The sequence below is a fragment of the Myotis daubentonii genome, chromosome 21 (genome assembly GCF_963259705.1).
Source record: "Myotis daubentonii chromosome 21, mMyoDau2.1, whole genome shotgun sequence".
NCBI classification, from domain to species: Eukaryota; Metazoa; Chordata; class Mammalia; order Chiroptera; family Vespertilionidae; genus Myotis; species Myotis daubentonii.
Window position 1 is genome coordinate 17,261,271 of NC_081860.1, and position 9,929 is coordinate 17,271,199.

General features: G+C 54.5%; 1 protein-coding gene across 1 annotated transcript; it reads left to right on the plus strand.

Annotated features, from left to right (window-relative positions):
* The first annotated feature begins 396 nt into the window (after positions 1–396).
* On the plus strand, positions 397–9,826 carry MPHOSPH10 (M-phase phosphoprotein 10). Its single transcript, XM_059678378.1, has 11 exons — positions 397–830; positions 1,471–2,167; positions 2,650–2,804; positions 3,491–3,677; positions 4,591–4,732; positions 4,882–4,949; positions 5,828–5,965; positions 6,918–7,028; positions 7,859–7,966; positions 8,765–8,995; positions 9,591–9,826. The coding sequence occupies exons 1-11, from the start codon at positions 742–744 to the stop codon at positions 9,738–9,740; spliced, it is 2,076 nt and encodes a 691-aa protein (XP_059534361.1). The 5' UTR covers positions 397–741; the 3' UTR covers positions 9,741–9,826.
* The last annotated feature ends 103 nt before the right edge of the window (positions 9,827–9,929 follow it).

The following is a 9,929-nucleotide window of genomic DNA, read 5'->3' on the forward strand; positions in this document are numbered from 1 at the left end:
GAGGAGGGGCGGGGCGCTTAAAGGGGCGGGGCAACGTGCCAGAGGAGGAGCTGGGCGCTTAAAGGGGCGAGGCAACGTGCCAGAGGAGGGGCGGGGCGCTTAAAGGGGCGGGGCAACGTGCCAGAGGAGGGGCGGGGCGCTTAAAGGGGCGGGGCAACGTGCCAGAGGAGGAGCTGGGCGCTTAAAGGGGCGGGGCAACATGCCAGGGGAGGAGCTGGGCGCTTAAAGGGGCGGGGCAGCGTGCCAGAGGAGGAGCTCGGCGCTTCAGGGGACGGGGCAACGTGGTCAGAGGAGGGGCGGGTCAAGGTGCCGGGGGCGGGCCTACGGCGCTAGGGGGCGTGGCGAGTGTTGCAGAATTCCTGTTGGGTGCTGGGTTTGGACCCGCTCTTCTTTACACTACAACGTGCGGTGAAGCCACCTGGTGCATCTAAGGCGGACACTTAAAAGGAGAAGGCGTCACGCACTGTGGGACCCTCAGGAATGCCAAACAGATTTTCCGGAGGAGTTCAAAGGCGCTGGAGCCGACCAATGGCTCGTTTCCGTTCCCTGCGCCGTCCGCTGCGCAAGCGCAGCGACGGTTCTCGCGCGGCCATTGGCTCGGGCTAGGGGTGGGTCCGGAACCTGCGTGCGGCGGAACCTTTTCCTCTGCGCTCCAGGTTGCGCGGGGCGCATCTCTGTGACGCGTTTCCGGGCGCCCTACTTCCGGGGCATGCGGCGCGGCGAGCTGAGTTTTAAACAGCCATGGCCCTGCGGGTCTGGCGTCAGCGGACTCTGAAGCGGTGTCTGGACGAGGTTGGTGAGAACACAGGCCGGCCGGAGGGCTTCCTCACGTAAGTGCGCGGAGCCCGGGCTCGGGATCGGGCCCCGGCCTCCGGCGGGCGCGGGCTGCAGGCCCCTGTCAGTGTCTGGGATAGAGGGAAGCTAACGGGAGGCGTAGATCTCCTTTCCCCAAAGTTCAGATCGTTTCCGCCCCCTTAGCCTGTCAGAATTTCAGTCGTGTGCAGATTCACAGATACTAAGTTCACACTTTTGTGTATTAAGGTGGTTCATCAGCAAGATAGTCCAGATTCTTGCGGACCAGAATCTATACTAAAAATTGACGTTTCATTCACATTTGGTTTTGCACGAGACTGGGGCCTTATTTCCCCCTTTAATTTAAGAGTACCGCGAGGTTACTACCAGACTGACGAATCCCAGAGCGAAGGCAGGGGCTGTGGGGGGTGGAAAGGGATTGACCAAAGACTATCTATATATCTATCTATCTATCTATATATATATATACACACACACACACACACACACACATACAAACGTATCCCATGGACACAGACAATAGTAGGGGGAAGGCGAGGGGCGGGGGTTGGGGGGAGCGCATGCGGGGTGGGGGGGGTGACATCTGTAATACTTTAAACAAAAAGGATAATTTTTTTAAAAAGTCTCCTTTAACTTCCTCCCCTGCTCCCTTGCTAGGATTCAAGATGAACTGGCATCAAGCTTCACGTCCTTGACAAAAGTGCTTTATGACTTTAGTAAAGTGCTGGAGCGCGGCAGGATCCCCGGGAGCCCTTTACAGAAACTGGTGATCGACCGTTTTGACGACGAGCAGATTTGGCAGCAGCTGGAGCTGCAGAATGAGCCGGTGCTGCGGTACTTTGAGAGCGCCGTCCGTGACACCATCGAGGACGGGGACCTCAGCCTTCTCCCGGCGGAGGAGGAGCAGGAGGGTGGGGAGGATGGCTCGGAGACGGAGGCTGAGGGCCAGGAGGGCCTAGGACAAGAGGAGGAGGAGGAGGAGGAGGAGGAAGGGTCGGGCCTGAGCGGTGATGATCCCAAAGGGGAGGAGACAACCAGGCATCCCGGCCAGTGCGATCTGAGGAGAAGCCCCGTCTTCAGCGATGAGGATTCTGACCTTGACTTTGATATCGACAAGCTGGAACGGCAGAGCAGGGCGCAGAGCCACGTGCCCAGGAAGCCCAGGGGGAAGTCCGTCGTGGACGACAGGTTCTTCAAGCTCTCCGAGATGGAGAGCTTTTTAGAAACCATGGAAAAAGAAGAGGAACGGAAAGGGGACAACGACGACGAGGACGAGGACGAAGAGATTGATTTGTTTGAAGATCTTGACTCCGACGGAGACGAGGGAGGACTGTTTGGACGTCAGAAACCCAAGGTGACGTGTTGGGAGAGGAGAGAAAGAGGACCTTCTCCCTCCTCAGATTGCATTCTGTTCTGTTTCTTCCGGAAGAGGGGGAAATACCTCAACACTCCCCAGGGCCTAAGTGAAATCCTTAGATCGTTGGCTGGGAGAAATTAAACCGGAGCCACCATTGCCTTCTCGTAGGCCACTGTAGCTTAATAGCCATAATCACACCTGTCAGACCTTCAGCACTGTCCCTCAAACATGTGTTTTCACCAGGCACTGCAAATACTAGTGACAGGGAGGCACTTGTGTACTTGATCGGGCGGGGGTGTTTTGGAAATCCTTGTAGCTAGGAGATGTAGAGATGGGAATATTGTGTAAAGGACTCCTGCTTTCAGTTGGCTGTGGTCTGGTAGCTCTTAGGCCAGTTTTCCCTGTGCAGTGTTAATATACACACATACGCAGGGCTCCGTGCACGTTCCTGCCCTTCATGCGAAGTGTCTCTGTTTCAGTCGGGTAGAAGTTCCAGAAACCTGAAGTACAAGGATTTCTTTGATCCGGTTGAAAGTGACGAAGACGTGGCGGGTGCGCCCGACGAGGAGCTGGGCTCCGGTGAAGAAGAGGGAGAGGCTGCTGAACGGGGAGGAGAGGAGAGCCTCTCGGACACGTGAGTGTGTTCAGTGCCCTTTCCGTGCAGGCGGGGCGTGGCCAGTCGTGCGCACGCTCGCAGTGTCACGGGCCCGAGGAGTCAGGTTCTGGGAGGTCACGTCGTCTCCGGGGAGCCAGAGAAAGTCCACGTGGAAGGGCGTTAGAGTTCACCCAGAAGGGCCAGTCAGACCTCTAGTGCAAGGAGCTTTGATTTGGTTTTGTGCCAAGAAAGATAAACTGTTGTTATCTGTGTGAGATGACTTTGTGTTATAGATCGATGAGTAATTTTCCCCCTTTTTTTGGTTAATCCTCACCTGAGGTTATTTTTTCCATTGAGTTTTTCAGAGAGAATGTAAGGGAGGGAGGGGAGGATGGGGAGAGAGAGAACCGTCGATTGGTTGCCTCCCACATGCACCCCGATCTGGACCAGTGATGGAACCTGGAACCCTTGGGTGCAGGAGCCGACGCGCTAACCGCTGGCCAGGGCAGTCATTTATTTTCTTTTTGTTGGACACTTTTTGTTCTATTTCACCTAAATAATTCCTTCTGTCATTCCTTAATAACTGAATGCCTTTAGAAGTTCTGGAGATTTAGTTGCATTAGGCATAATACAGAAGAAAACTTGCATTATGAGAAAACGTGTTTCTCTCTGTTTCCCTAATGAAATGGGGTGTTCTTCCTTTGATACGTGTTTTGGTATCATAGGGATGAAGAGAATGACCTTGAAGAGACTGAAGACGATAAACAACGTAAAGAAACGAAGAGGGTGACCTTCGCCCTGCCAGATGACGAGGCATCTGGAGATGATGAGGAACCTGAAGAGACAGGCGTCTTACATGCACAGAAAGAGCCTGCTGAAGTTAAGTCCTCCTTTGAAAAAAGACAGGAAAAGGTAACGAATAGGAACTTAAGGGATTTGCTATATGCTTTCGTGACTGGAACTTGCAGACTGCTAACTAATCTGTGTTTCTTGGTAGAATGCTGACTTATCCTTTAAAAAAACACATCTGGCTACTCTGTACAGCTCACACTACATAGAGGCGCCCAGCGGGAAGCAGCTAACTTGTAAAAATGGGGCCCGTGGCTCTCAGTTTGTGGCGCCGCTGTAAAACCTGCTGCTTTTCTCTCCCTGCTGTGTTTGTACCCGTGGCATCTCTCCTAATTAGCTGGCCTGGGAACCGCTCCTGCTCACCGTAGCTGCTCTTATGCATGCGGCCTCCCGCTCTGAGGTGCTGAGCAGGCGGCTCTGTGAGTACCATGGAGACACCTGTATTTAGCACCATCTTCCAGAAGTTGATAAATTTGATGCCCGGGTCACCTGACTTCAGAAGATGAAATGCCCTTTGAAAGGAATGTAGTCAGGCTCCAGTTGTTTGGCCCTATCACTTCGTTGTCTTTTAGAAGTCAGCGATAACGTGGATTGGGGTGTAGCGTCAGGGTCAGGCTCCATCAGACACTGATGTTGCCATGGAAACATGACTTCACCTTGGAGCGCTCTAATAACGAACGCTGTCGGTGGCTTGTGAATGAGATAGAGGATGTGAATACTAGAGCAGAAATATACCCAGCTGCCTCTGGGGGGACTTAGTGTCCCACAGACTTGGCCTTTCAGTTCAGCGAGGAAAATCGGGGGGGTTTAGTATATTGCAGCCCCCCACCCACCACAGGCGACAGGAATAGGCCGTCACTACTGTCCGGAGCAATGCATTTCTTTCCCACTTTTGAAAATATTAGTTGCTTTTACTCAGTTACACGTCCAGTTGTGTTCCCTAAGTACGTAATAACGCTTCGCCTCTCCCTCTCAGATGAATGAAAAAATCGCGTCTTTAGAAAAAGAGCTGCTGGAGAAGAGGCCGTGGCAGCTTCAGGGGGAGGTGACGGCACAGAAGCGCCCGGAGAACAGCCTGCTAGAGGAGACCCTGCACTTCGACCACGCCGTCCGCATGGGTACGGCCGCCTGACCCGGAGCTGGGGGGTGGGGCCCGGGAATGCCGTCCAGCCGGTTCCCGGGTGTGGGCGCCGCGGCCGAGGCCCACCCTGTGAGCCCCCCGGCCTGGTTTATAGCTGCCCAATCGCACGTGTCCTGTTGCCTCCAGCGCCGGTGATCACCGAGGAGACCACGCTCCAGCTGGAAGACATCATCAAGCAGCGGATCAGAGACCAGGTCCGTACGGGTGACAAGCACCTCAGTGAACGGTGACAGGCGATTTTAGAAATAACGCGCGTATTTGGGGAGTAGGAATGACTGATGCTCTGTTTTCATAGAAGTTTTATGTCGGCTGCTCATGTAAAGGCCCTCAGTCTGCACTGAAGGCGGCCCCAGCGTCTGGTGTGAGGCGCGGGCCTCACTGGTGCGGGTGCGGGTGAGGTGCCGGAGGAGAAACGGGGCCAGGGCCATGGTCAGGGCCCCCTCGCCGCGCTGACCGCTGGGTGGTGTGGGATGAGGCTGGTGGCGGGTGGTGGCTGTGGTGACTGACATCTGGCTCCATGTGGTCACACCAGGACCCGGGGTCTGGGCACAGTATCTGATGTGACAGACCAGGCTCTGTTTTTATTCAGATGTTACAAACCTAGCGAAGAGCTTTTGCTGCAGAATTGGTCTTTTGTCCGCTTCGAATACAGCGGGAGCGTCTGCGTGTGTAACGAGAGGGGCTTTAGACGTGCGTGTGTGTGCGTGTGTGCGTGTGTGTGTGAAGTGGCTGAAAGCAGGAGGGGCTGCAGAGTGGGCGCTGCCTGAGGAGGGTCTTTACGTCTGAGTGACACAAGACAAACCTGAATCTTGGCTGTGAACACACCGTGATGGGGAAACAGGGACTTCAAGTGGGTAACCAGGGGAAAGGCGCGTTTAAAACAAGCGACAGGGGCTCCTGCAGGGGCCCGCTCTGCTTTCCGTAAGACTTCCTCTCTGCGAGGTGAGCAGTCGTTCCAGGGGTGGGAGCTGCTTCCTCTGGGGCGGTAGGAGGCGGGATGGGGCAGGTCCGTGAGCGAGCCTGGGAGGAAAGGAGACGTGGTGAGTGTGTGCCCTTCCCCCTCCCATCCCAGGCGTGGGATGATGTCGTCCGGAAGGAGAAGCCCAAGGAGGACGCGTTCGAGTACAAGAAGCGGCTCACGCTGGACCACGAGAAGAGCAAGCTGAGCCTCGCGGAAATATATGAGCAGGAATACATCAAGCTCAGCCAGGTGAGGAGCCACGAAGGACGGCTGTTGTGAAAGGAGAGACTGGGAGAACCAGTTCTGTGCCGGCCGAAATTTATGAAGCAGAACCGTGAGCTCTCGGTCCCTGGCCTCTGTGAGGCTCCGAGCAAGCCGGACGGTGGGTTATAACGTTCCCGCTGGGCGGGGAGCGAGGTGGTCTTGCAGTTAACAGTGGTCACCTGATACCCCACAGCTGGTTATTAACTTTCCCAGCTATATCACAGTAGTGCTACAATTACAAAATATATATTTTATTGATTTTAGAGAGGAAGGGAGGGAGACATAGAAGCATCAGTGATGAGAGAGAATCATTGATCGGCCGCCTCCTGCACGCCCCCCACCGGGGACTGAACCTGCAACCCCGACATGTGCCCTGATGGGGAATCGAACCGCGACCTCCTGGTTCCATAGGTCGACGCTCAACCACTGAGCCACATGGCCAGGCAGTGCTACAGTTTTTAAATCATTTCTCATTCATCCTTTAGAAGTTGCTGGTGTGTTTTATTAAGATTATCGGTGAATCCATTCATACCTTTAGGTCTGGTGGGTATTCTCGGTTTTTCTTTTTATTTAGATTCTTTGAAAAATATTCCTTGAGTAGGACAAAGTCGTATTTCCAATATAATAATTGCCAATTCTTCCTTTACATCTGGTCGGATAAGAATGCCGCCAGCTGTGCTTGGGGATGAGTTGACATTGTCGCTCTGCCAAAGCCGTTTAAGACGCCCAGCAGCTTGGTTAGTTAGGCCCCTCAGCAGGGGGAGACCGAGGAGGCTCAGTCCTCCTGGCTGCCTGCGGCCCGGGGCGTAGCGGAAGGGACCTGTGCCCGCCCAGGGGTGCTGCCAGGAGGCTCGGTACACCGGCAGGGGCCGCGGGGTGCCGTCCGGTGCTGCCCCTTAAGCCGCTTAGCCCGATGGTGTTAAACCTGTTTTCTCAGCAAAAAACAGAGGAAGAAGAAAACCCAGAGCACGTGGCCATCCAGAAGATGATGGACTCGCTCTTCCTGAAGCTGGACGCCCTCTCCAACTTCCACTTCACCCCCAAACCCGTGAGTGCTCACCTCCCGGCGCGCGCACAGAGCCGCCGTGGTCGCGGCCCTGGCCGAGCTCTGGGGGACCGGCTCTTCATGCGGCGTCTGCTTACCAGAGTCTGTTTTCAGGAGCTGGAACACGAGAAACTTACTAAGTAGCTTGTTCTGACTCATTTGTTCCAGTGAGCATCTTCCCTTGTATCTTTTTCCATTTATTTCTCTTTTATTTAACACATTTTTTAATTGGTTTCAAGAGGGGAAGGGAGGGAGAAGGAGAGACAGAAACATCCGTGATGAGAGAGAATCGTGGCTCGGCTGCCTCCTGCACGCCCCCTTTTGGGGATGGAGCCCACAACCCGGACATGTGCCCTGACCGGGAATCGAACCCTGACCTCCTGGGTCATGGGTTGATACCCAACCACACCGGCCAGGCTCCATGTATTTCTTACAGTGAGTTCCCCCTCACCCCCCATAACCAAGGGCGAGGTAATATTTACAGAAATCAAAGGTTCTGTTAAACAGCAGATAAGATTGAGAACGAACACAAGCATGGGAGAGGGGAATAGTTCGGTCACAGATGAGAGAGCTGGGGTGTGAATCCGGCAGAGGTGCCATGCAGAAGGGTCGGACGGGTGCCCCTGGGGCAGTGCTGACACGGGAGACCCTCGAACCCTCAGGCAGCGTGAGCGCCGCCCCATTAGCTTGGCTTCCGCCCTCAACACAGCTCACGTTTCAAAGACCCTCCCGAGAGCATTTTATGTATTCTGTTTTAAATTCCTAGGTTCACAATGTGATTCTTCTAGGTGCGGACTGTTTCTTAGTTCCTAGTCCATGTGTCTCTTTTCCAGCCCGTTCCGGAGATTAAAGTTGTGTCCAACCTGCCGGCCATCACCATGGAGGAAGTCGCCCCCGTGAGTGTCAGCGACGCGGCTCTCCTGGCCCCAGAGGAAGTCAAGGTGAGGAGCCGGGTGGGACGTGCAGTGTCTGCCCATAAGCAGTGCTCGCAGCCAGGTCTCCATTTGTTGTCATTCTCCTCGAGTTCGTAGTTTTTATTCTAATGTGTCTCAGCAGTTCCCAAGTATAATCAAATTAATAATGTTATAATGGTATTTAATGTTCAAATACCGGACTCCTATAATCAGCTGTTATTATGATTTGCAGATATGAGACTTAGTACAAAAGCTGTTGGTAAATAGCCAATATCAGTATCTTGTTCTAATCTATTTGAATACCAGCAGGGTTAGGTTTCAAACAAATGGCATATATTGCACATGTACTAGCAATCTTTTAACGTCAGCATGTCCCCCTCATGTCGTCCCCTTAATGCTTTTCTGGAATGGAGTCGGGTCTAGAACAGGAGCCTTTGGGTGTCGGTAGAGGTTGGCAGGCCAAGTGCAGGCGGTCCCTGCCTGTGGACACGGCGCTCATGCCTGGGCAGTGACGCCGGTCCTGCAGGCTCTGTCTTCCCGCTGGTCTAGCAGCGCAGCCCCTCTCCCCTCACCTGCTTTGCTGCTCCCACACCCACCCCTCAGAGACTCTGCCGGCGACAGCCCCAGCAGCGAGGCCGGCCGCCGAGGAGAGCGAGGCCGCTGAGCGCCACCCGGAGGATCTCCTGTCTCAGACCCTGCGCCCAGCCCGGTGGCTGGCGTCAGCCGCTGAACACGGGGGCCACCTCGGCAGGTCCCGGGGCTCGTGCTGGAGGCCCCGTGCCGTCGGCCTGCCTAACCAGTGTGTTGGTGGTTACTTTTTAAAAGGAAAAAAATAAAGCCGGCGACATAAAGACCGCTGCTGAGAAAACAGCCACAGACAAGAAGCGAGAGAGGCGGAAGAAGAAACTGAGGAAGCACATGAACCTGAAGGAGAAGGAGAAGCGCAGGAGACTCCTGGAGAGGAGCAGCGCCGAGCCCGCGGGGAAGCTCAGCAAGGCCGCGGCGGCGGAGAAGCTCAGGCAGCTGACCAGAGCCGGCAAAGCCTCGCTGCTGAAGGTGAGCCAGCCGGCGGCGAGGGGCCGCTGGGAGGCGCGCGGCAAGGTGTCGGTGCCCGCTGTCCACTGGGTGGCAGAGCCGGCGACACCGCCCACCTGCGGGTGCAGAGGCCCCTGGTGATGGGCACACAGCCTCACACTCTGCCCCTCACAGCGTTTCGTGCTACTCCCCCTGCCCTCAGATTTCAAGAGCACTGTAGCAGCGTCGAATGCGTAGAGTAGCTCTATGCTGACCTGTTGAATGTTTCACAAGTTCGCCTAGTCCTTTTTCAATTAATATATATATAGTGTATCTGTATTTTTATCCTCAACCAAGGATATTTCTTTCCATTGATTTTTAGAGAGAGTGAGGGTGGGGGGGCGGGAGGGGGAGAGGAACATCGATTGGTTGCCTCCTGCCGGGGCCGGGGATCAAACCTGCCACCCAGGTCCAGGCCTTTGACCGGGAATTGACCCCGAGGCCCTTCAGTCCGTGGGCCGACACGAACCACTGTGCACACCAGCCAGGGACCATTCGTATCCTGACAGGATGTCGTCGTTGGGGCTCTTCGCCGTGCGCACATCTGTACATGAGCACGTGTTACTTCTAATTGCAGGATGAAGGTAAAGACAAAGCCTTAAAGTCCTCTCAAGCTTTCTTTTCTAAGTTACAAGATCAAGTGAAAATGCAAATCAGCGACGCAAAGAAGACAGAAAAGAAAAAGAAGCAGCGACAGGACATTTCTGTTCATAAATTAAAGCTGTAATACACTTGGACTATAATGTAAATACGAATGTAAGTTTACATTCAGTCACCGTTCTGTGTTATAAATAAAGTTTTTTGAGAACTCTGCTTGGCCCGGGTGGCAGGTGTTTAATTCCCCGGTAAAGAGAAACCCCAGACCGCCTTTGGAAGCCCAGCGTGGGCCGTGCAGGGGACAGCCAAGCCATATCCT